Source organism: Chlorocebus sabaeus, chromosome 21 (genome assembly GCF_047675955.1).
Source record: "Chlorocebus sabaeus isolate Y175 chromosome 21, mChlSab1.0.hap1, whole genome shotgun sequence".
Classification (NCBI taxonomy): domain Eukaryota; kingdom Metazoa; phylum Chordata; class Mammalia; order Primates; family Cercopithecidae; genus Chlorocebus; species Chlorocebus sabaeus.
This window is the reverse complement of record NC_132924.1, coordinates 29,972,645-30,000,101: the sequence shown is the minus strand read 5'-3', so window position 1 is coordinate 30,000,101 and position 27,457 is coordinate 29,972,645. Positions and strand designations below refer to the sequence as shown.

General features: G+C 37.5%; 1 protein-coding gene across 9 annotated transcripts in view; it reads right to left on the bottom strand.

Annotated features, from left to right (window-relative positions):
* PDE1C (phosphodiesterase 1C) overlaps positions 1-27,457 on the bottom strand; it is a 634,171-nt gene that overhangs the window by 123,148 nt on the left and 483,566 nt on the right. For all 9 annotated transcript variants that reach the window (XM_073008991.1, XM_007981671.3, XM_007981674.3 and 6 more), the window contains 2 exons: positions 22,179-22,406; positions 12,464-12,541 (listed from right to left, as the gene is read on the bottom strand). In XM_073008991.1, the coding sequence (XP_072865092.1) occupies positions 12,464-12,541; positions 22,179-22,406 (306 nt within the window). The remainder of the gene's footprint in view (positions 1-12,463; positions 12,542-22,178; positions 22,407-27,457) is intronic.

Sequence of the window (27,457 nt, the reverse complement as noted above, 5' to 3'; positions counted from 1 at the left end):
GTTATTTGGTAAGAGACTGGTATGTAAACACCTATATAAAAAATAAGAATTGATGCTAGAAGTTTCCCTTAGTAAAACACAATTTATTTAAACCCATCAATCTCATATATCATATAATATATAATATTAATATAATCCACATATTATAGATTTGTTAATAGATTTTCCCTCAGTCCATAAAAAAAAAAAACCCAATTGTGTTGGATTTAAGCATTGCTGAATTCACAATAACTCTTGTTGTTGGTTCAACCTACAGCACAGCTTCCAAAATTAAGTAGAAAATGACAGTGAAGTATCTAGATCAAAATGTATAACCAAAAAACCTTTTAGAGTTTAATTAGTGAAGTTTTAACTAGATGCATGAGAATGATAGACACCAAAAAATAATATTACAATTCTCTCCTCTATGGATTTTTTGTTGTTTTCCTTGGACAGGGACACATGTGTATATGTATATATGATTTAAGATATATGTAATATAGTTTATCATATAGGTTATATATTATATAGGGTATAATATATAGGGTATATATTGTATATATATGATATATATTAATATATTTTACATGTTATATGTCATATATGCATAATATATCAGATACATCATATATGATTCATATACCATATATATCATGTTTGTATACTACAAACATGAATTTCAAGATACAAAAATCTACAAGAGGACAACGGTAGTCACCTGCCATCTTGTTCCTTTATAAATAATTCCTTTATATTCATTATCTACCATCCTTGAAAAGCACAAGGACATTCACTGAACCTGAAAGTATATAAAAAATGCATTGATTTGAAATGGATGTTTATAAGCAAAAGCGCTAACTGTTCTGATTCACTGTGACTCAGATGAAATGCTAGAACCATGAGTAAGTAATAGGCTTTGTACTTCCATGCTCCCAAGAGCAGAAGTCCATAGCAAAAAATGAACAAGGTGCTTTTTCAGGCTAACCCCGTTTGGCCACTTCCCACTCACATATTATGGATTGGTTAATAGATTTTCCCAAATCTATAAAAAAACCCAATTATGTTGGGTGTAAGCATCACTGAATTCACAATGGCTCTTGTTGGGTCAACCTACAGCACAGCTTCCAAAATTAAGTAGAAAATGACAGTGAAGTATCTAAATCAAAATGTTTAACCAACAAAATCTTTTAGAGTTTAATTACTGAAGTTTTAACCAGATTTATAAGAATAACAGACACCTAAAATAATATTACAATTCTCTCCTCCATTTATTGACTCTTTGTTGTCTTCCTTGGACAGGGACATTGGAGTGGAGAGTTGAGATACTTGTCAAACTACTTGAGAAAATAAGGTTGTAAATGCTTTAGAAAACATGCTAAACCACAGCATTTCCTTACTATTGATGTTCCACATGACATAAATATGTGAAGTAAATGGCCCACAGGAGTTTTCATGGACAAATGGCTAAGGGAAATGGGATATTAGTCAGAATTTGTGTTCTTATGATGACTTAATTGGAACCCAAAGCACTCCAGACATTTGGTCCCTCTTCGCTCATGAAAAATAACCTACACAGATGCTGGATTCTCATGTTGAAAGCAATTCCTTCATTAAAGAAATGTCTACTTTTTGTCAACATATAGAAGGCTGCAGGATACCTTCCCAGAACTAAGAAATATTATCCTTTGAGACAGAAACAAGTTTAAAACCTAAAGGATGGGATTAACTATATGTAGAAACTGCTGCAAATTAGCAGATTTTGACTTCAGTGGCAAGACCACTAGCGAAGTATATTACAAATGATTCATTTCTAAAAACAGTTAAGCACTGGAGTTACAAAGGGTTAATTTTTAAGGTAAGGAGAAGAGATTCAAAGTTACTGCTATGGCAACACTGTCTTCGGTGTGAGAGAAAAGGACAGGGTAACAGCTTGTCTTCCCAGTTCACATTCCTTGGCCTATTTCACACATCACATTATCTGGGCACACCTTCAGAGGGGTGTAGAGCCAGTGAAAATCTGGTAGTCTAAAGTGGACAAAAAAAAATGAGAAAAAAAATCGAGAACATCTACCTTAAAAACAATGAAGTATTGTCAAGATTAAGGCCCAGAAAAGCAATCAAAGATGACTGAAGGTGAACAAGAATAATAATCTACTCCAAGATATTAACACATCTGATGGCTGAATTAATGTGTGGCTGAAAAACAGGCAAGAAAAGGGGTGCTATAGCGGGGTGCCTCTTGCACTGTCAGGATATAGAACATGCAAGATGACCCATATTCACTCTTCATGGCAGTTCTGTCCCAATGATAGAAACAGATTTCAAGATATTCTACCTTAAGATCACAATTCATCAACAAAATCCCCTTACATGTTCAGTTCAGCAGCAACCTTCTGATACAATTTGACTTTTCAAGTAGGTTTTCCTTCATGAAGAAACCACCAACTGGCCAGTTGATATGAGGATTCCAGTGTATGTGGAGTATATATTTCACATTGTACATCAGTAAACTGTCAGTCAAAACTATGCACTGGTCACAAGTATTCATTTCAGTGTCAACAAATCCTCTCCAGCATAATCAACTCTTCCTTTACTGTCAATATGGAATTCCTTTTCTGCCATTGTGTAGAGCTCTTCTGGCTAATCAGCAAGCCTCTCTTTCTAATCATCACATATCCCCTAAGCTTCCAGATGAAGGAATTTTGTGTTTCCCAAATGAGACCATTCTTACATAAATAATAAAATGATGAATGGCAAAGTAAATTTCACTAAAAAGTCCTATGTCAAGAATTCTCAAAATGCCAAACATTTTCTATTACGTGTAGTGACGCAACATAAACTAGGGTAGAAGTTTGAACAAAAATGGTCACTAAGACCACCATCCTCTAAGAATGGTAAATCCATTAGAATTTTGTCAAAAATCACATCAACAGTTCCTTAGAAAGAAATAGATCTTTCAGCAACTGGGAAAAATATTAAAGGAATTACAAAATTCTCCATAACATCTTCTACATCTAGGGGGTATAAAATTAATTCGAATATGAGTGTGCTGAAGACAAGTAAGTGTGTTCAAGTGTTGCTATGGCTCTGCATGGACCAATGCATAGCCAGTGTCAACAAGTGATAACACGAAGCCCTATAAGAAGAAATAGCAGAGATTGGAAAACTAAGGTGATAAAATGAAACATCAACCAAAAGGAAGGTTTTGAGGTATCTAAAATAGGGCAGTTCTTTATTCTGGCATATAAAGACAGTCCAAAACCATCATCCTAAGTAGTATGGGGACATTGTTTTTGGAAAAAAGAATAATGTGAGTATGATTCCTTGAGATAAGAAAACTGAAACACAGGTGTCCATGTCGATAAGAAAACTGACGATGCCCTCAGGGTCCGTATAACCAGTGAATGCACACCTCCTGAATAATGGTCATGTGACAAAGCATTTATTGTTTCTCAAATCTCTGGAAATGAACCTAAGACAGAAACAATCTCTAGTAAAGATATACATGTGTCTCAGTTCTACCCACAGCCTGCTGTCTGACTCTTTTCTCCCCAGATCTGCAAAGCAGGGCACACCTCCACATCTGTACAGGCCCCCTCTACCTTTCACTACCAGCTTCATCGAAGAGCAGGTCATGATGCCTCACCCTAGAGGCAACTAATAAACATTTTGAAAAATATGAACATGATGAAAATTAAGTACAACTCAAGTGTAAAGTTGTATCCTTCTGCCGTTTTTATTAATGGCTTGGCAAATCAATTCAAATAGAACAAAAGATATCTTAAAAGCTCAGTCATCTATTCCAAATTTATTTATGTACTCTATTTCAAACTAACTTGTTAGGAATCATCTATTGTTAAAAAATTAGGAAAAAAATAAACAGAAAAAACACATACATTTCTTCAGGTGACCCCTCTGAGCCATGTAGCAAGTCAAGGTCATGAGACAACAGCCTTGTGAAGAATTATATAATTTAGATATGATTAGAGGCAAATTCCTATAATGTACACAACAACCCTTTTGATCACAGTTATTTGTTCTATGCAAACTAACAAGAATACTGGCTACACTGCCTCCTCCATTTTTTCTGTACTAAGATCCTAAATAGGATAATATGAGTATCTTGAGAAATATTCAGAAAGAATGGTTGTAAGAAATACAATTTCCTCGCTGAGAAAACAAACTGACAAAGCTGTGTCCTGACAGCCACAGTGAAATGCAGAGCTAAGAAATTAGTATGTGGATGTAATATACATATCCCCTCATGTAAGCTTTGTTTTATTTTAATAGGTTTTAAATTTGGCTTTTAATTTTCACATCCCTAATGATGTCAAGGATCTTTTAATGTGCTTACTTGCTACTTGTACATCTTCTCTAGTGAAATGTTTGTTCAATTTTTTTGTATGTTTTTAATTGGGTTTTTCCTTATTATTTAATACTGAGTATCTATATTTAATGAATCAGTTGTTTAACAAATATATGCTTTGCAAATATCCTCCCAGAATGTGAATTGCCTTTTTATTCTCCAAATAGAGGCTTTTGAAGAAAAGAAGTTTAAAATTTTGATAAAGCATAATTTATTAATTTGTTTTTAATGATTTGTACTTTTGTGGTCATGCCTAATAAATCTTTGCTTAACCCAAGATCAAAAAGTGTTTCTCTTACATTTTCTTAACTAGAAACTGATAGTTTTACAATTTACATTTAGGTTCATGGTAAATTTTGAGATGATGCTTGTATATGATGTAAAGTCTAGTTAGAAATTCATTATTTTGCATACGATATTCAAGCATTTCATCATCATTTGTTGATGACTATCATTTTCCCTTGGAATTTTCTTTGCCCTTTATTAGAAATAAACTGTCCATACACATGTAGATATATTTTTGGACTATCTAAGTTTTTCTGTTGACTTCTTTGTCGGTGTTGATGCCAATACCATGCTGCCTTAATTACCGTAGCTTTATAATAAGTCTTGTAATCAAACCTTCTGTGTAGTCCTCCAACTTTTACAAAGTTGCCTTGTCTATTCTGGATGCTTTGTATTTCTATATGAATTTTAGAATCATCTTGTCAATTTCTACCAAAAAAGCATACTAGGATTTTAATTAAAATTGTAATGGACCTATAGATCAACATGGGAAGAACTTACATGTTACCTGCCTCTGGAAAATCCCCAAATATTTGGAAATGAAACATTACACTTCTAAATAACTCTTAGGTCAATGTAGATTCCAAGTGGAAATTAAAAAGTATTTTGAGCTGAATGTGAATGAAAATGCAGCATATCAGAGTTTGGATCATGATGCTAACACAGTACTTAAGAAAATCTATATCATGAAATGCCTATATCAAAAAAAGAAAAAAAATCTCAAATCAGTAACTATGACTTTCACCCTAAGAAACTATAAGAATGAGACAAAGTAAACCCACTAGCATGCAGAAGAAAGGAAATAATAAAGATGGATATTAATGATATAGAAAACAGAAAAACAACAGAAAATATCAATGGTGGTGATTAATAAAATATATTAACCTCTAGCCATACAGATGAGAGAAAAAGAGAGAAAACACAAACTACACATATCAAAAATGAGAGTGATAACATTATTAAAACTTCTAAAGATATTAAAAGAATAATAACATAATATGAACATCCTTTCAATTTAATTCTATTGTGGTCCGTGAACATATTTGTTTGCCTTGAATCCTTTTGAATTTATTGGGACTAATTTATTCTTCCAGAATATAGTCTATCTTTCTAAATATTCTGTATGCACTTGAAAAGTATGTGTATTCCTCTATGGTTGGGCATTCTAGGAATGTCAATTATGTCAAGTTGATTGACGGTGTTGCACAAGTCTTTGTTTCCTTGCTGATTTTCATATCTACTTAGTCTATTAATTATTGAGAAAGACATATTAATGTCTCCAAATAAATTGTGAATGAAAAATGTTTTTGCAGTTTGTTTCAAGTATTTGGTGTAGAAATGTAAAAAATGATTATGTTATCTTGATAAATGGACAACATTATCATTATAAAATGAACTTCTTTATTGCTGAAACTTATTTATTCCTGTCTTTGTTCTGATATCTACTTTGTCATATATTAATATAGCCATCCAGGCTTTCTTTTGATTAGTGTTAAGACAGTATCTCAATTTACAACCTTTTACTTTTGTGCTATTTGTGTCCTTTTTTGATTGCTTTTGTTTTTATTTGTATACGTTTATGTGGTATATGTGTAATTTTGTTGCATTAATATATTTGATAGTGGTGAAGTCAGGAATTTTATATTTGTGTCTTTTTGTATAAAGGCATAATATATTCGAATATTACAATCTCACAATCTCTGCCTTTTAATTAAGGTGTTTAAGTCATTTATATTTAATGTGATAACTGATTTGCTTTGTTTTAATTCTATAGTCTTCCTATTTGTTTTCTATTTGTCTCACCTGCTCTTTGTTCCCTTCTTACTGTTTGTCTACCTTGTTTTGGATTAATTATTTTAGGATTCCATTTTATCTGTTGTTGGCTAATCAGCTATATATCTTTCTTTTGTTGTTTTAGTGATTGTATTAGAGTTTATAATATATATTCTCTTAATTTACCTCAATCTATCTTCCAGTGATTTTTATAACACTTCATGTGTGATACTGAACCTTACAATAGATATCCCATTTCTCCCCTACTGGACTTTTTGCTACTGTAGTCATACATTTTATTTTTGTATATGTTATAAACTAAACAGTACATTTATATTATTTTGTTTGCCTAGTCAATTATCATTAAGATAAATTAGAAAAATCATATATATTTATCCATGTGGTTGCTATTTTTGATGCTCTTCATTCTTTTGTACAGATCCATATTTTCATACAGCATAATTATCCTTCTGCCTTTCCTTAAAATTTCTTGCATGGTGGGTCTACTGGTGATGAATTCATTAAGTTTTTGTATGTCTAATGAAAACTTCTTAATTACATCTTGGTTTCTGAAAAACACTTTTTGCCAGGCACAGAATTTTTTGTTGACTTTTTTTCCTTTCATTAATTTAAAAATTTAGCTCCACTGTCTTCTCATTTGCATTGTTCCTCACAAGAAATCTACTGTCATCCTTACGTTTGTTTATCTGTACATATGTGTAATTTTTCTCTGGCAGTTTTTAAATTTTTCTCTTCATCACTGTTTTGAGCAATCTGATTATAGTATGCTTTTGTATAATTTTCCTTATATTCCCTGTGCTTGAAATGTGTTGAGTTTCTTGAATCTGTGGATTTATAGTTTTCATCATCTGGCAAAATTATAGCCCCTGGTTTTTCAAATATTTTTCCTCCTCTCTCCTCTACCTGGGGATTCCAAATACACATTTATTAGGCTACTTGAAGGTGTCCTACAATTCTGTTTTTATTCTTTTTTTCTATTTCCTTTTAGGTAGTTTCTATTGCTATCGTTTTGCTACTCTTTTCCTCTCCAAAGTCTAATTCCACCCACTTTATTTACCATTAATCTCATCTAATGTTGTTCTGTCAATACCATCTATTGCATTTCTCATATCAGATATTGTAGTTTTCATATTTAGAAGTTTGATTTTAGTCTTTAAAAAAAATTTTCCATAACTCTACTTCTGAACATATGGCCTACACTTATAGGAACTGCTTTTATGTATTTGTCTGCTAATTCTAACATCTGCTTCAGTTCTGGGTTGGTTTCAATTGGTTGGGCTTTTTCTTTATTGTGGGTAGTGTTGCTTTGCATGCCTGGTAATTTTTTATTGGATGCCAAACATTGTGAATTTCACCTTGTTGGGTGCTCGATATTTTTGTACTCTCTATATATATCCTTGAGTTTTATTCTGGGATGCAGTTAAATTACTTGGAGACACTTTGATCCCTTTTATGTCTTGCTTTTAAGATTGATAGATAGAACCAGAGCAGCATATAGGCTACAGCTAATTATTCCCCATGACTAAAGCAAGACAAATATGAGTCTTTTACCTAATTTTCTTTAAATAATGAATATTTAAATCTGGCTAGTGGGAACAGGCACTTTTCCCTGACTTCTGTGAACATCAGGACTGTTCCCTCTAATCCTCTCGGATGGTTCTGTTCTGGCCTCAGGTAGTTTCCTCACTGCATGGTTGCTCAGCATAGTAGTTTCCCTTTACACACAGAGGATATTTTCTAAGACTCCCAGTGGATGCCTAAAACCTCAGATAGTACTGAACCCTATATGTATTACACATACATTTCTTTTTTCTTCTTCACAATTTCACTGATAGAATATTTCATTCTTAACATAGATCTTAACAGACTCAGCATAAATTTTTTTTTCTTTCCTTATTAAGTCAAGAACTTTCATCTTTTTACTTAAAGGAAGTACTTTGTGGCTTCTTTTTGGCATATCTGAATTGCCAAAATCTCCATTCTTATGCTTTGGAGCCATTGTGAAGTAATATAAAGGTACTTAATTGCAAGCACTGTGACACTTCAACAGTCAATCTGATAAACAAGACAGCTACTAAGTGACAGGCGGGTGGCAAGTACAGCCAGTAGAGTGCGGATAATGCTGGCCAAAGAGATTATTCACATCCTAGGTGGAATAGAGCAGTGATATGGTTGCCTGTGTTCCCACCCAAATCTCATTTTGAATCAGAGCTCCCATAAGTTCCATGTGTCATGGGAGGGACCCGATGGGACGTAATTGCATTATAGGGGTGAGTTTTTCTCATGATAGTAAATAAGTCTTACGAGATATAATGATTTTATAATGGGCAGTTCCCCTGCACACGCTTTCTTGTCTGCCACCATGTAGATGTGTCTTTGCTCCTCCTTTGCCTTCCACCATGACTGTGAGGCCTCCTCAACCATGTGGAACCATGAGTCCATTAACTTCTCTTTTCTTTATAAATTACTTGCTTTGGGGTATGTCTTTATTAGCAGCCTGAGAACGGACTAACACAAGCAGGATGGCATGAGATTTCATCACATTCTCAAAATGGTGTGCAATTTAAAACTTGTAATTGTTGATTTCTGGAATTTTCCACTTAATATTTTCAGACCACAGTTGGCTATGGGTAATTGAAACCACAGAAAGTGAAACTTTAGTAGTACTGTACTCTTACATTTTTCAGATCTCTGGAGTTTAACTCTCTGTAATCCTCTTCTCTCCAGTATTTTATTCTGTTAACTAAAGCCATCTTGGTTTCCCTGGATTTTTATCCAAATTCTCAACTCAGAGAGTCACTGAGATGTGCCTATGTCACTCCTCTCTATGCTGCCTGGAAGTCCTCTCAAGGCAGTAAGCTGAGACAATTGTAGGGCTCATTTCATTTATTTCCTGGCTCTCAAAGATCACTGTTTTCCATTTCCTGATGTCTGTTATCTTAAAAAGCACTCTTCCACATATGTTGTCTGACATTTTCGGTTGTTTCAGGTGGGAGGGTAAATTCAGTTCTTGTTACATCTCTTTGGCAAAAGCAGACATTCATAGACTGTCTTTTGACGACCCTTTCCACTCTTCATAACTCACTTTTCAGTTTCATGAGACCATCCATAAACATTCCAGTTCCCAGAATATTCAATAAAGGAGAAACTCCTGCTGAATTCCCTCCCTAAGACTTGGTTCATAACCACGCAGGGCCTAATCATTATCTGTTGTTTGAGAGGCACAGAAGATGGCTATCTCTTATTTCTCTGTTAATGTGATCAAGTAAAGTTAAGGGCAAGTTTGTATTTCAGTATAGCTATACTAAATTATAGCAACTCCATGAGGTTACGCTATTACAAACATGGCTAAAAATGCACTGAAAAGAATACATTTGTGTGGTACCCCACAAGTCTTCCAATGCCAATGGAAAAGTTTAAGCATGATTAGAATCTTGGCTCAGAGACCTAGATCTTTTTATGTCAATACATTTCTCCCTAGGGGTAAGTAAGGTACTTTCAAAGGACATCCATTCTTTGAAGTCAGTTAGAAAATTACTGCTGCAAGGTACTAAATAGTACTGCAGTAGACTAACAGAGATAATGTACAGCTGCAATGTGTTCATTATGCCAGGATGTAATTTACCTTTCAGCACATACTGCTTCCCTCTGTGCACGCCCTGGCTCATGGGAGTTTGGGAATAACCAACTGTGATCCAGTTTCCACTGGGTTTCTCTCTCAATGTTCACACTGGGCATGAATTGTACCCAGATACTCCCTCTCAAATATTAAAGAGAACTAGTCACAAGTGGTTCCCATGGATTGGTCTAGGGGTAGGGACATTAAAAATTGTTAAATTGACTCCCACTCATTATCAGACATAATAGGATCCAAAAAGAAATGTTCAAAAATGTATCTGGTTGTTTGCACATAGTTTTAAAAACAATCAATGTATCTACTGACCTACATACTTCCTTTTTAAATTTTTCTGAAGTAGAGAGTTTTAATGACCAAAAAGAAAAGGGTAGGTGGGACTCATCAATTGTTTTCCACTTCCTGCCACCAAGAATTAGCTTTAGTCCTGTTAAAGGTTTTGGACTAAAATAGTGCAACTCAGTGAAACTCAGTGCTCTAAGTTCTATTGATACCAAAGCAGTAATTACGTCATATTAGTCCCTCAATGAATATAAAATGGAAAGTTGTTCATGATTATGTTTGTGTGCAAACTTCCAAGTATACAGACATACCAGGACCTACTTGAGGAAGCGGAAGAACAGGCTATGGAGGAAACAGAGATAGACATTAAAAAATGTCTCTTTTATTTATTGCAGTCTGCTTACTGCCCCATGAGATCAAGAATCCTGCTCATTAAACAATCAAACTTTACACTTATTTGCACAATAGAACATAAAATATATTTCATCACTTCACCCCTTCCCCCCCAAAAAAACAGTTTAATTCTTTTAAATACTTGGGTATGATTCAGTTAAAAAGGGCACAGTTAAAAAGGCTTTATGAAGATGATAAAATGTAATCCACAATGCCCATATGACATCATTATAGTAGATGTTTGTACCACAATATATAAATGCAACAAGATTCAAAATTGCATATGAAAAATTTGGGACTTGATTTATTCTGGGCTTTTATGCTATAGAAATTTAACAGGAAGCTGTGGGCCAATAGTTGGATACAGGATGGAGAAAGTGTCTGGGTTCTGGGTTTGAAGTTGACACCGTTCCTCCACTGTACATTTTCTGGCTTTGGATGCCTTGATTTGGTATTGATGGCTGGCAAAGAGCTTCTGGTATTTAAACAAATAGAGTCTGTACTTACCTATAATAGAGTCTGGCTCAAAGACTGTCATTCTAAATTCTATTTTATTCTGTGTAATTTACTTCTTAGTCACAATTATTCAAGAAGGGTACACTCATTAGATAAGTGATTTCCATTTGCATAAGCACATTGGTAAAAAAAAATTGCAGGTATGTGTTCCCAGATATTATGTAATAAGACACCTGGAGTTAATTATTTGCATTGTCTTTTTAGAAAAAGTTTGAGAACTGTTTTCATGCATGCAAGCAAAAACAGCACGTCATAATGGCTTAGGGCAGAAAGCTAAAGGGGCTGCTTCCTTTATAATAGATGTGCAAAGAGTTATGCTCCAATTTCTTCTTACTCTTCCACCTGGTTACCTAGCATTTGTTCTTCAAAGGTATTCTAACCAAATGATTCAAAGAAGAGTTTAGCATCAAATATGATGTCTCCAGGGAGGTAAGATTTAGAGAGTCTGGGATGCTATCAAAAACCACTCTGTGGAAACTTTCATTTTTAGCTTAATATAATGTCTGTGTATGAGGGGATAAATAGTAATGAACCTGTGTGATAGCTGAAACAATGAAGTTTATGTAAAAGGCCAGGGCAGGTGTCTCAATCTTATAGTTCAAAGTGTGAAGGGTAATATAATTTGAACTTTAAGGTTTTAGAAAGAGTGAAATGTTATTTATGCTTGCGTTTTGCATTGTCATTGCCTTTAGGACTTGTTCTTGCTGGCAAAACTGTATTTAAAATCATATATACTGCCTCCCAACATTAGCACTATACAGACCCGTTTTTGTTTTTGTTTTAAGTAAAAATAAGAACTAGTTCAAGGGAAAAAAGTGAAAACATAAAACATGAAACATTTCTTACTTATGCTGTATAATTCCCCATCAAAAACTTACAAATACATTAGCAGTATATGATACTCCATTCTAGCTATCTGATCAGCAAGTCCAAAATAAACTTTTTATAATGTTTAAGATGAAAAATGGCAAGTAGGAAAAGAAAGAGTATAGAAAACATTTGTGATGGAGAAAGTGTGGTGAAGGGGAAGATATACAGCAATAATTTATAAATTATTGATAAAGGGATAATAGTACCCTTTAAATATAGTGAAGGGTTTTTTCAGGATATAAGAATACATTCACAACCACTCTTTCAATTTTGGGTATGATTCTAACAAGCTTGCATTAAACTGCACATTTTATGGAAAAATGTAATGAGAGTAATACTCTTACCATCTGTTTTCTTTGAATCATTTCCGATGTTAGAGTGATCCTTCTTGTCTGTCTTATTTTTACCATCTTTCAAGTCACCTGAAAGTAATAAACATGACAAACAGTATATGTGTACAGCTGAGGGGGGTGTTACAAGCATCTTTAAACCTGTCAAGGTTTTAAAAAGTACAGCATAATTTTATAGTCACGAGAGTGTATGTGTCTGAGTGTAAATATCTTTTGTAATCACGTTAGGTCCTGGAAATTGGATTGTGATGCAGAAATTGAGACTGAAAGTTCTTGTCAAACAGAGTTGTAGTTATGTGTTTATCTTCTAACAGAAGCAGTTAAAATTTACTGTTAGGCTGTGGAGTGAGGAGAAACCCGAGCTAACTGTAAGTTCTACCAATTAATAGCTATTTAACTTCTCTGTGCTTCAGTTTTCTTATCTGCAAAATGGGTATGTTAACACTTATCTTATAGTCATATTGGATAAATTAGAAGGCATATCACTCAATACAGTTGTTATTATTCTAAAACAGAGCTATAAATGGTATTTTAATAAATGATCTTGTCAAAGTGTAGTTTGTAAAAGTTGTAAAACGCTATCCTTAGAAAGAACACATGTCAAAAATGTATTTAACCCACTTATGAGGGAATAGTAAGAAGGTTCCAAGAATACTGGAGAGCTGGGTATTGATGGGTATTTTAGAAACATGTGAAAATACATTTGCTAGGTTAGAGACAAAACTGGTTATATCCTACAGGGCAATAAAACCATAACTTTTGGGGTTATCTTTTCTCTCAGTCAAAAATCTATAAATTAGCATATAACTTCACAGTACCTAGGCTCGAATCAAATAGTAAATAAAGTTAAACACAGTCATGTTCTTCAAGAGCATCACTCAGCAAATTAAGGCCCCTGGGTCAATGGTGCCCACCACCGATTATGGCAAATAAAGTTTTCCTGAAACATGGCCACACTTATTCATTTACATATTGTCTTTGGCTGCTCTCATGCTGCAATAGCTGAACTGAATAGTTGCCAAGAGACAGGCAAAGCCAGAAATATTTTCTATTTGGTCCTTTACACTAAAACAGTACTGCACCCCTATCTAAAATAATTTAATAATCCCTGGGCATGTGTGTTCAACAATATGCCAGTATGACATGGAAAGGTCGGGGGCCTCTTCCCCCAGCCTTATTTTCAAGTGTTGGATATCTTCGTACCAGTCTTAATAATGGAAGCTTTCTTTTCAGCCTGGATAAAACCAAGAATACATTCTCACTCAAATACTGGTACTTACTGAAGTCAAAAGATCCTAATAATAATTGGAGTGAGCTGGGCCTCCAAGGAATGTGTATGAGGGACAGGATTTACTCTTGCTTACTTTATTTGTGCCAGGCAGTGTGCTAAATGCTTTGCATGCATCATTTTATTAAATCTTCTAATAGCTCCATTATGAAGGTACTATTATTGAAAGTAGACAGCTTCATCAAAGATTCATTCGCTAAATGTCCAATTTGTAAAATTTGCTGAACAAACCACTCACCAAATGATTGAGGATGTTTTCCAAATTTGAGTTTTTTATTGAGGTTCCTGCAGCCAGTTGCACAGACACAGGCCATTCCATCTATGTCAAGGGGTATGGACTGCCGACTCACACGTTTCATACCCCACCCTGAACTCACATCTGCCCCAACCTTGCACCTGGATCTCCCTCTTGCAGCAAAACTGCCAAGCCCTCAGCTATAGTATTTGCAACTTCTCTATGAAGCTCAAGTTTTAGATTTCAGACTTCTGTTTATTGTTTCCATTTCTAAATGCCTTTGGCCTATGAATTTATAAAGAAATGATTATCTAAGGATGATTCAGGACCATTTGGGGCTGTGATATATTCTACGAACCACATACTTTCAGTGAAATTTGACAAATACTAAGCTAAGCTAGAAGTCAATAAACTCTCCAGGTTCCCTCTCATTCTTAATTCTGAAATGGGATGGACTGTGATATGGTTTGGCTGTGTCCCCACCAAAATCTAATCTTTAATTGTACCTCCCATAATTCCCATGTGTTGTGGGAGGAACCCAGTGGAAGATAATTGAATCATAGGGGCAGTTTCCCCCATACTGTTCTTGTGGTAATGAATAAGTCTCACAAGATCTGATGGCTTTATAAGGGAAAACCCCTTTTGCTTGGTTCTCATTCTTTCTTGCCACCACCATGTAAGACGTGCCTTTCACTTTCCACCATGATTGTGAAGCCTCCCCAGCCACGTGGACCTGTGAGTCCATTAAGCCTCTTTTTCTTTATAAATGACCCAGTCTTGGGTATGTCTTTATCAGCAGTGTGAAAACAGACTAATACAGACTGGTTGGAAGAATTGAGGAGCAGGGGAGTCTACTCTAGCCAGGGTCCAAACCGGAGGATTTTAAGTAGAGGAGATGGTCATCACCTCTTCCACCACCAAAAGAGAAGAAATCCTTTAGAGGTCCCATGAAACAGTCCAAATACTGGCTTTTCCCTGTGTTAAGGAAGCCAAAGATGTACTCAAGAATCTTGAGCCCTGTAGTCAAACTAGTTCCTTCTAGTTCCTTCTTCCCTCAGTGAGCCTCCACACTCTTAATGCATGCTTTTTAAGTCTTTTGGGTTGCTCTGAACTGGAGCTTTACCCACAGCTACAGCAACATCAGGATGTCTTCTGGAAGTCGTGGAGACGGTTACCTTTGCTGGTTGCTAACCAGCAGCCCATGATGGTCCCTGTTCTCAGCCAGGGATGGGGAGGCTGTGGGAGGAAGTCACCTCAACAAGAACAAAGATTAGAGGATCCTGTCACTGCCAACGGGTGTCCAAACCTTGAGAACCTCCCCCCTCACCAACATCCTTCAGTTCTAACTTGGAAGATATCCTGGGCACCCCACAAAGAAGGGGGCCGGGACAGTGACACATGCTTGTTTGATGATGTTGCCTGAGCAAAACCCATTAGGTAATTTCCCATGGGTTGTATCTGGAGTAATGACTGATGTGAGTTGTTACTCAATAAACAAGGGGAAGTGAAAAGACTTTCTGTGCAGTTATAAATCATTTTAATTAGGCTGCTGTAATACAGTCCCGAACCACCATTAGCCTTTCTTATTATTGCTCTAAACTGATTTCTTTTCCCACCTCTCATTTACAGCTTACTTTTTAAGGGAAATGGTAGACTGTTGCTTATTTCCGGAAATACGCACACTTGTGAAATCAAGCCAGCCTCGTTGACTCAGGTTCCTGTTTTGTTTCTTTCAGGCTTTCTGCTTAACCAACTTCAAAATGAATTATTATTTCCACATCTGCCCTCTCTGGGTCTTTGTTTCCCTATGGTAGAATTCATATTTTTCCTTGTGACTGGCTTATTTGCATTTATTGGTTTCTCCCACTGACTAGACCTGGGGTTGGCAAACTATGGCCCATGGGTCAAACCTGGCCCCGCTGCCTGTTTTTTTATGACCTACAAACTAAGAATGGCTTTTACATTTTTAAGTGGTTAAAAGAAGACAAATATTTTATGACATATGATATTACATAGAATTCAAACTTTAATTTCTATAAAGTTTTATTGGAAAACAGGCTAACTCATTTGTTTGTATATTATTTGTGGCTGCTTTAAAATGGCAATGTTGCCTGCTCACTCTGATGGTAGTTTCTTTTGCTGTGCAGAAGCTCTTTAGTTTGATGAGATCCCATTTGTCAATTTTGGCTTTTGCTGCCGTTGCTTTTGGTGTTTTAGACAGAATGGGAGAAAATTTTTGCAATCTACTCATCTGACAAAGGGCTAATATCCAGAACCTACAAAGAACTCAAACAAATTTACAAGAAAAAAACAAACAACCCCATCCAAAAGTGGGCAAAGGATATGAACAGACATTTCTCAAAAGAAGACATTCATACAGCCAACAGACACATGAAAAAATGCTCATCATCACTGGCCATCAGAGAAATGCAAATCAAAACCACAATGAGATACCATCTCACACCAGTTAGAATGGCGATCATTCAAAAGTCAGGAAACAACAGGTGCTGGAGAGGATGTGGAGAAATAGGAACACTTTTACACTGTTGGTGGGATTGTAAACTAGTTCAACCATTATGGAAAACAGTATGGCGATTCCTCAAGGATCTAGAACTAGATGTACCATATGACCCAGCCATCCCATTACTGGGTATATACCCAAAGGATTATAAATTATGCTGCTATAAGGACACATGCACACGTATGTTTATTGCAGCACTATTCACAATAGCAAAGACTTGGAATCAACCCAAATGTCCATCAGTGACAGATTGGATTAAGAAAATGTGGCACATATACACCATGGAATACTATGCAGCCATAAAAAAGGATGAGTTTGTGTCCTTTGTAGGGACATGGATGCAGCTGGAAACCATCATTCTTAGCAAACTATCACAAGAACAGAAAACCAAACACCGCATGTTCTCACTCGTAGGTGGGAACTGAACAATGAGATCACTTGGACTCGGGAAGGGGAACATCACACACCGGGGCCTATCATGGGGAGGGGGAGGGGGGAGGGATTGCATTGGGAGTTATACCTGATGTAAATGACGAGTTGATGGGTGCAGCACACCAACATGGCACAAGTATACATATGTAGCAAACCTGCACGTTGTGCACATGTACCCTACAACTTGAAGTTTAATAATAATAAATAAATTAAAAAAAATAAAATAAAATGGCAATGTTGAGTAGTTGCAATAGAGACCTTACATCCTGCAAAGCCTAAAATACTTACTATCTTGTCCCTTATAGAAGAAGCATGCCAATCCCTGGAATAAGTGCATTTTAAGTCTCTTATAAACAGCAGTTAAGTTTCCACATTTCTCTGATTGCCCCTCTCCCTGAAGGCACCAAACCACAGGTACATGCTAGTTACAGAACAGAGCATTGGGACTCACACAGATCAGAGTTTAACCTGAGACCTCTACTTAATGGTTGCTTGACTTTACACAAGTGATTTCACTTATCTGAGTCTTAATGTTCCCACCCACAACGTGGGAATGAGTGTTTCTACCTCATAGGGTTGTTAGAACTTTTACATGATTTAATGTAGATAGAATCTCAAGTAAAATGTCTGATACATGTTAAGCATTCAGTAAAATGGTAGTATTATTGTTATTGCTTTTACTAAGGGAAAGACATTTCTTTCTTTTTTGTTAATATACTTTAAGTTCTAGGATACATGTGCATAACGTGCAGGTTTGTTACATATGTATACTTATGCCATGTTTGTGTGCTGCACCCATCAACTCGTCATTTACATCAGGTATAACTCCCAATGAAATCCCTCCCCCCTCCCCCCTTCCCATAATAGGCCCCGGTGTGTGATGTTCCCCTTCCCGAGTCCAGGTGATCTCATTGTTCAGTTCCCACCTATGAGTGAGAACATGCGGTGTTTGGTTTTCTGTTCTTGCGATAGTTTGCTGAGAATGATGGTTTCTAGCTGCATCCATGTTCCTACAAAGGACACGAACTCATCCTTTTTTATGGCTGCATAGTATTCCATGGTGTATATGTGCCACATTTTCTTAGTCCAGTCTGTCACTGATGGACATTTGGGTTGATTCCAAGTCTTTGCTATTGTGAATAGTGCTGCAATGAACATACGTGTGCATGTGTCTTTATAGCAGCATGATTTATAAACCTTTGGGTATATACCCAGTAATGGGATGGCTGGGTCATATGGTACTTCTAGTTCTAGGTCCTTGAGGAATCACCATACTGTTTTCCATAATGGTTGAACTAGTTTACAATCCCACCACCAGTGTAAAAGTGTTCCTATTTCTCCACATCCTCTCCAGCACCTGTTGTTTCCTGACTTTTTAATGATTGCCATTCTAATTGGTGTGAGATGGTATCTCATTGTGGTTTTGATTTGCATTTCTCTGATGGCCAGTGATGATGAGCATTTTTTCATGTGTCTGTTGGCTGTATGCATGTCTTCTTTTGAGAAATGTCTGTTCATACTCTGTTGCCCACTTTTTGATGGGGTTGTTTTTTTCTTGTAAATTTGTTTGAGTTCCTTGTAGGTTCTGGATATTAGCCCTTTGTCAGATGAGTAGATTGAAAAAATTTTCTCCCATTCTGTAGGTTGCCTATTCACTCTGGTGGTAGTTTCTTTTGCTGTGCAGAAACTCTTTAGTTTAATTAAATCCCATTTGTCAATTTTGGCTTTTGTTGCCGTTGCTTTTGGTGTTTTAGACATGAAGTCCTTGCCCATGCCTATGTCCTGAATGGTATTACCTAGGTTTTCTTCTAGGGTTTTTATGGTATTAGGTCTGACATTTAAGTCTCTAATCCATCTTGAATTAATTTTTGTATAAGGAGTAAGGAAAGGATCCAGTTTCAGCTTTCTACTTATGGCTAGCCAATGAACTTCCATTCACAATTGCTTCAAAGAGAATAAAATACCTAGAAATCCAACTGACAAGGGATGTAAAGGGCCTCTTCAAGGAGAACTACATACCACTGCTCAGTGAAATAAAAGAGGACACAAACAAATGGAAAAACATACCATGCTCATGGATAGGAAGAATCAATATCGTGAAAATGGCCATACTGACCAAGGTAATTTATAGATTCAATGCCATCCCCAACAAGCTACCAATGAGTTTCTTCACAGAATTGGAAAAAACTTCTTTAAAGTTCATATGGAACCAAAAAAGAGCCCACATTGCCAAGACAATCCTAAGTCAAAAGAACAAAGCTGGAGGCATCACGCTACCTGACTTCAAACTATACTACAAGGCTACAGTAACCAAAACAGCATGGTGCTGGTACCAAAACAGAGATATAGGCCAATGGAACAGAACAGAGTCCTCAGAAATAATATCACACATCTACAGCCATCTGATCTTTGACAAACCTGAGAAAAACAAGAAATGGGGAGAGGATTCCCTATTTAATAAATGGTGCTGGGAAAATTGGCTAGCCATAAGTAGGGAAAGACATTTCTAACTCACTCTGTTTAAAAAATAAATAAATAAATAAATAAATAAATAAATGAAAAACCAGAGGGAAGAAACATACCTTGCCTTTCTCACCACCCCTTACATGTTACTCTTTTGAGAGGAGTGATTATTTATCTAGGAGGTAGGGTTGAGCATGCACAGCCTGGCCCAGCCACCCACATCCCAGCCTGCTTTGAGATATGTTTTCTGTAAGACACACACCTTTTCTGTCATTTCAGAAGCAGCCTGTGAGGGTGCTGGGGTAAGGGAAGAGTCCTGTGCCTGGCTATACAGTGTCTGGTTGTGTAAATTCATTTCAGAGCAAAATGTAAAGAAGCCCATGTATTCAGCAGACCAACTCTGTGTTTCCCAAGTCAGCTCCAGTTTTAGTTACCTGTCTCTCAGTTGGTTCAGACCTCAGAAGAGGTAGCAATGAGGGGCCTGCACTGCCCTCTAAAACATTAACAGGTACCAATAAATTCTTGTTTTAAAAAATTTTTGTTTGAACATGTTTTTATTTTTTAAAATTTTTACTTCCATAGGTTTTTGGGGAAAAGGTGTTGTTTGGTTATATAAGTAAGGTGAGTTGTGAGACTCTGGTATACCCATCACCTGAGCAGTATACACTGAACCCAATTTGTAGTCTTTTATCCCTCACACCCCTCCCACCCTTTCCCCCAAGTCCCCAAAGTCCATTGTATCATTCTTATGCTTTTGCATCCCTATAGCTTAGTTCCCACTTACGTGCGAGAACATATGATGTTTGGTTTTCCATTCCTGAGTTAATTCACTTAGAATAACGATCTCCAATTCCATCCAGGTTGCTATGAATGCCATTATTTCATTCATTTTTATGGCTGAATAGTATTCCATCTCTCTCTCTCTCTCTCTCTCTCTCTCACACACACACACACACACACATATATATATCACAATTTCTTTATCCATTCATGGATTGATGGGCATTTGGGCTGGTTGCATATTTTTGCAATTGTGAATTGTGCTGCTATAAACATGCGTGTGCAAGTATCTTTTTCATATGACTTCTTTTCTTCTGGGTAGATACCCAGGAGTGGGATTGCTGGATCAAATGGTAGTTTGGGTACATGAAAAATTCTTGTAAATTCTTTAGAACTTTTTTTTTCTGGACTATGATGCACTTGAATACAAAGTGCATGAATTAAGAGCAGTCTCCAGAAGGGGGCAGGACAAGTCGGGACAATGGCCTTCTCTGCCAGGTTAACTGAAATAATTTTTGCAAGGTTCCTGGAATGTGATATAAGCTATCATTATTATTACATGTGTTAAAATATTGCTCTCTGATTATGTGTTATAAATGGTTAATTATAAAAATAATTGGAGAACATCATGCTAAGCACTTTCTACATATAGCAATCATTGACCATGGCCCTGTAGCATAATAGCTAGAACACAGTTCTGAGTAAATTACCTGGCCCCACCAGGCAGGCAAGAGAAGGAATATGTAAAAAGAGAACTTAAAACAGCATCTAGTGTGCAGTCGATACATGCTATTTGTTTTTATTCTCTTCATTGTTTTTACCATCATGAGTATTACTGAAGGTTCCATGAGGCCTGTGCTGTGAACAGGTATTACTATATACATTGTGTAGAAACAGTAGAAGGTTAAGTAGCCTGGCAAAGGACACTGAAAAGGGAGAAGCACAGCTTGACCTGAGTCTAGGTCTGTTGACTGCTAAATTACCTTGCTATTCAGCCACAACCTGGCAATTGCAAGCTCTGGAGACTCAGAACTTCCTGCCCGCCCCTAATCAAGGGAACCAAGTCAAAGCCCTGTGTACATGCTCATCTTGTTCTCTCCACTCAGAAGTCTCTTTTGCCCATCTGACCAGCCAACTTCAGCATTCAAAACCCCATCTTGAAGCCTACTCTGACATTTACCCCATTTTATAATCCCCAGTCCCCAAAAAGCTAATGTCTTTCTCTCCACATGTTTCCTGGGCATTTTATCTGCCATGCCACTACTTTCACTTGCTCACATTTCACTAGAAATATTTGTGAGGATGTCTCTATCCCCTTTGATATTTTGGGTTTCTTGTGGCCTTTCCATTTCTAAATCCCTAGTGCTAAGTATGGTGCTTGGCACGTAGTTGTCAATCGATATTTGTTTCATTAAATATAAGAAATCAATAACCATATGCACACTATGGTGACCAGCTTACCCCAGTTTGCCTGGAGATTTTCTGTTTTTAAAACAGAAAGCTCTGTGTCTCCTAGTCCCAGGTAAACTGGAACAGCTTGTCCCCCTAAAGTATACACTTGTACACATATAGATATACAGATACCTATTACAGGAATAGGCTCAGGCAAACCTGAGGCCTGACCCTCACAGGGGTATGGTACATATGGTAAAATGACTTTCCATTCACCCACTTTGCACTCAGGACTGTGCTGCGGTTGTTAATGGTAATTTCCCCCTGGCAGGCAGGCAGGCAGGCACTGGCTAGAGTCTCCAGGGCAGCTGGAAACGGCCAGAAAGGTATAAATCTCCCTGAAGAGGATGGCACAGGTGAGCTGGTGGCTGCTTCTGCTGGGATCCTGCGGCCCAGTGAGGTGAGATCAGCAGGAACTGGATGAGCAGGAAAGCCTTGCCCTGTGAGCTGTCCCCATCAGTGGGGTCGTTTGCCAGTTTCCATTCACCATGTCATTAACTCCTCGAAAACAGCCCTTCACCAGTGCAATTCTACTCACCATTCTGTTGCTGTTCTAACGACTTCTCAGCTTTGGAATTTTTCCCACGAGGGATGTCACTTTTGTTCATCTGTGTTCCACCGACTTGATTCTTAGCTTCTCCAGACGTCTTTTTCTCAGATTTGCCAGATGCGCCTTCTTCAGCCTGGCTTCTGGCTTCCATTTCCTTTTGCTGCTCCTCTGCGGCCAGGCGAGCCTTTTCCTCTGCTTCCTTCTTGGCCTTCTCCTCTGCATCCATGGCAAGTAGGGAAAGGCACAGAAAAGAGAAAAACAGGTAATGCCATTAGGAGAATGACCTGTTTTAATACGCGAAGAGGATCTAAGGTGTTTACTGAGTGTTTGGGTACATTTTTGCTTAATTCATCAGATTGGCATGTATACTTAGGAAACCAATAAAATAGGTTCATGATGATGTCATTCTGGAAATAGTCAGTTAGAGGAGGGGTTGGGGAGAAAATAATAAGGATAATAATTAATAAACCAATATTGTAATGATATTATTAATATCACCATTATTAATAGCTTCTATTGAGTGTGTTCTCTCTGCCAGGTATTATGCTGAGTGTTTTTTGGGGATTATTTATTTTCATCCTCAAAAAAACCTTACAGCAGCTACTATTACTGTGACTCAATTTGACAAATGTGGAAATCAAGGCTGAGAGACATCATAAAACTTTCCCACAGCCACAGGAAAAACTGCAGCTTCCTATGGGCTTGCTTAAGACCTAGAGTTTTAACACGAACAATTGATTACAAAACAAAAAGGGAAAATATCCAACACTAGAGCAATTGAAGACAAACACACTGAGGACACTGTGAATTTAAAACAAGGAAGGGGATAATTGAGCCTTATGAAAAAAACATGGTCTTCAAACTGTCCACAAGGTGACAGGTAGCCTTTAGTTTGGCCAGGTACCTGGTCTGTGTCTTTCCTTTTAATGAAAAGATGCTAGCATTACTTCCAATCCAGTTGATTATAAAAGGGCTTGGCTCTGTGCTTACTCAAAACCACAGCAGAATTGCATAGGTTAAGTATTTATGAAAATATTGGTTCACTCATCCAACTCATATTTATTGAGCAGTTGTAGTGTTAAGTACTGTTTTAGGTACGAGGAATACAGCAGCAAGAAAGTCAATTTATAAATAAGAGATCATAATTAAGTAAACAAATGACTAAGATACTTGCACGTAGTAAAAAGTGCTTTGCAGAAAACCAAAGCAGAGTAATATACTGGAATACAATCAGCATAGGGGAGGGAGATTGCATTAGACAAGGAGGTGGAGAAGGAAGGCCTCCTTGACAAGGTGACATTTAACCAAGTCCTAAATCATGAAGAACTGGCCATGCAATAATCTGGACAAATAGTATCTCAGCCAGGGGAACTAGAAAATGCAAAGGCCATGAGGTAGAAATGAGCTTGGTATGCTCAAAGAACATTGAGTATGGTTAAAGTAAATTTGACAAGGGCTTAGTGACAGATGGTGTGGTCAAATGACTAAGGACAAGCAGGGTTCAGATCATGCAGGGCTTTGCAGGCAATGAGGTGGCATTGCATTGTAGAGAATATCCTACACAGAAGACACTTAACAGAGCCCAATCCTCCCAAGGTTCTAGAGACTCATCCCGTGTAGCACTTAATTCACTCCAAAGGTCTTCCAGCCTGTGCCATAAACTTCCATTGGGAAAAGCATTATTACATTTTTCTCCAGATGTGTTTTAAAATGCTCCACACATTATTATCAGGTGTTTTCTTTATTTTTTTGTGTTAGCCTTGGTCCTGGAAAAAAGCTAATGCTCATAAATAATCTATTTGTTTTTAATCTTATGGACACCAGAGTGACTATGCATCTATCATGTTTCCCTTTGTTTTAGGTGCTAAAGAGCTCAAAGTCCAAATTTGGTCCAGGTTCACATGATCATGAGGCTTTATGACATGTGTTTTGTGGAAGTCTATGATATCTGGTTTAGTCTATTTCTTCTGCCTTTATATTTGCTTACCTAAGATGTCTTCCTTAATTTATCATGTTTTCATTCATTGATCCATCCATCCATCCATCCATCCATCCATCCATCCATCCATCCACCCATCCATCCAAACCAATGCCCTAGCCTCATCCCCAAACAAATTAAATAAGATTCTGGAGAAGGAAGGGCAATAATAGGATAGTTTGAATGTTTTCCAGGTGATTTAAACATGCAGAATTGAGAAGCACTGATTTAAATGTTAAATGTTTGCCATTCAGTATTTCATGACATTCTACTCCCCAAAAGAATACATTTGTAATTTACATTGAGAAGGTAAGGAAAGATTTCACAAATAACATAATTATGTACATGTAAAGTATGTCTTCTGGCCTTTATAGAAAAGTACAACTACAAAGTGAAAATGCTCTTGCAGAAGAAGATGGTGAGATGGCATTCTCAGTAGGATGCAGGACCACAGAAGGTCCCCTGGAATGTTCACTCAGGCTTTATCTCATCCTTCTTCAGTGACTGAGGATGGGGTTTAAATGTCATCTTTGCAGGTTCCAAGGTGGCCAATAGGAACAGCTCCAGTCTGCAGCTCCCAGTGTGAGCAACGCAGAAGATGGGTGATTTCTACATTTCCAACTGAGGTACCAGGTTCATCTCACTGGGGTTTGTCAGACAGTGGGTGCAGTCCACAGAGCTGGGCGGGGCATTGCCACACCCAGGAAGCACAAGGGGTTGGGGAATTCCCTTTCCCAGCAAAGGGAAGCCGTGACAGATGGTACCTGGAAAATGGGGTCACTCCCACCCTAATACTGCGCTTTTCCAACTGCCTTAGCAAACTGCACACCAGGAGATTATATCCCTCGCCTGGCTCAGTGGGTCCCACACCCATGGAACTTTGCTCACTGTATCACAGCAGTCTGAGATCAAACTGCAAGGTGGCAGTGAGGCTGGGGGAGGGGTGTCCACCATTGCTGAGGCTTGAGTAGGTAAACAAAGCAACCAGGAAGCTCGAACTGGGTGGAGCCCACCACAGCTCAAGGAGGCCTGCCTGCCTTTGTAGACTCCACCTGCAGGGGCAGGGCATAGCTAAATAAAAGGCAGCAGAAACTTCTGCAGACTTAAATGTTCCTGTCTGAGAGCTTTGAAGAGAGCAGTGGTTCTCCCAGCATGGAGTTTGAGACACACACACACAGACTGCCTCCTCAGGTGGGTCCCTGGCCCCCGAGTAGCCTAACTGGGAGACATCCCCCACAGGGGCCGACTGACACCTCATATGGCTGGTGCCCCTCTGAGATGAAGCTTCCAGAGGAAGGATCAGGCAGCAACATTTGCCATTCTGCAATAGTTGCGGTTCTGCAGCCTCCGCTGGTGATACCCAGCAAACAGGGTCTGGAGTGGACCTCCTGCAAACTCCAACAGACCTGCAACTGAGGGTCCTGACTGTTAGAAGGAAAACTAACAAACAGAAAGGACATTGACACCAAAACCCCATCCGTACATCCCCATCATCAAAGACCAAAGGTAGATAAAACCACAAAGATGGGTAGAAACCAGAGCAGAAAAGTTGAAAATTCTAAAAATCAGAGCGCCTCTTCTCCTCCAAAGGAAAGCAGCTCCTTGCCAGCAACAGAACAAAGCTGGATGGAGAATGACTTTGATGATTTGAGAGAAGAAGGCTTCAGACGATCAGTATTAAAAAACTTCTTCAAGCTAAAGGAGGATGTTCGAACCCATTGCAAAGAAGCTAAAAACTTTAAAAAAAAGATTAAACAAATGATTAACTAGAATAAACAGTGTAGAGAAGTCCTTAAATGACCTGATGGAGCTGAAAAATATGGCATGAGAACTACGTGAAAAATATGGCTACTGAGAACAAGCTTCAGTAGCCAATTTGATCAAGTGGAAGAAAGGGTATCAGTGATTGAAGATCAAATGAATGAAATTAAGCGAGAAGAGAAATTTAGAGAAAAAAGACTAAAAAGAAATGAGCAAAGCTTCCAAGAAATATGGGACTATGTGAAAAGACCAAATCTATGTCTGCTTGGTATACCTGAAAGTGATGGGGAAAATGGAACCAAATCGGAAAACACTATTCAGGATATTATCCAGGAGAACTTCCCCAACCTAGCGAGGTAGGCCGACATTCAAATTCAGGAAATACAGAGAATGCCACAAAGATACTCTTTGAGAAGAGCAACCTCAAGACACATAATTGTCAGATTCACCAAAGTTGAAATGAAGGAAAAAATGTTAAGGGCAGCCAGAGAGAAAGATTGGGTTACCCACAAAGGGAAGCCCATTAGACTAACAGCGGATCTCTTGGCAGAAACTTTACAAGCTGGAAGAGAGTGGGGCCAATATTCAACATTCTTAAAGAAAAGAATTTTCAACCCAGAATTTCATACCCAGCCAAACTAAGCTTCATAAGTGAAGGAGAAATAAAATCCTTTACAGACAAGCAAATGCTTAGAGATTTTGTTACCACCAGGCCTGCCTTAAAAGAGCTCCTGAAGGAACCACTAAACATGGAAAGGAACAACAGGTACCAGCCACTGCAAAAACATGCCAAATTATAAAGACCATCAATGCTAGGAAGAAACTGCATCAACTAACGAGCAAAATAACCAGCTAACATCATAATGACAGGATCAAATTCACACATAAAAATATTAACCTTAAACGTAAATAGGATGAATGCTCCAATTAAAAGACACAGACTGGAAAACTGGATAAAGAGTTAAGACCCATCAGTGTATTGTATTCAAGAGACCCATCTCACGTGCAGAGACACACATAGGTCAAAATAAAGGGACAGAGGAAGATCTACCAAGCAAATGGAAAACAAAAAAAAGCAGGGGTTGCAATCCTAGTCCCAGATAAAACAGACTTTAAACCAACAAAGATCAAAAGAGACAAAGAAGGCCATTACATAATGGTAAAGGGATCAATTCAACAGGAAGAGCTAACTATCCTAAATATATGTGTGCCTAATACAGGAGCACCCAGATTCATAAAGCAAGTCCTTAGAGACCTACAAAGAGACTTAGACTCCCACACAATAATAATGGGAGACTTTAACACCCCACTGTCAAATTAGACAGATCAACGAGACAGAAAGTTAACAAGGATATCCAGGAATTGAACTCAGCTCTGCACCAAGTGGACCTAACAGACATCTACAGAACTCTCCACCCCAAATCAACAGAATATACATTCTTCTCAGCACCACATCGCACTTACTCCAAAATTGACCACATAGTTGGAAGTAAAGCACTCCTCAGCAAATGTAGAACAGAAATAACAA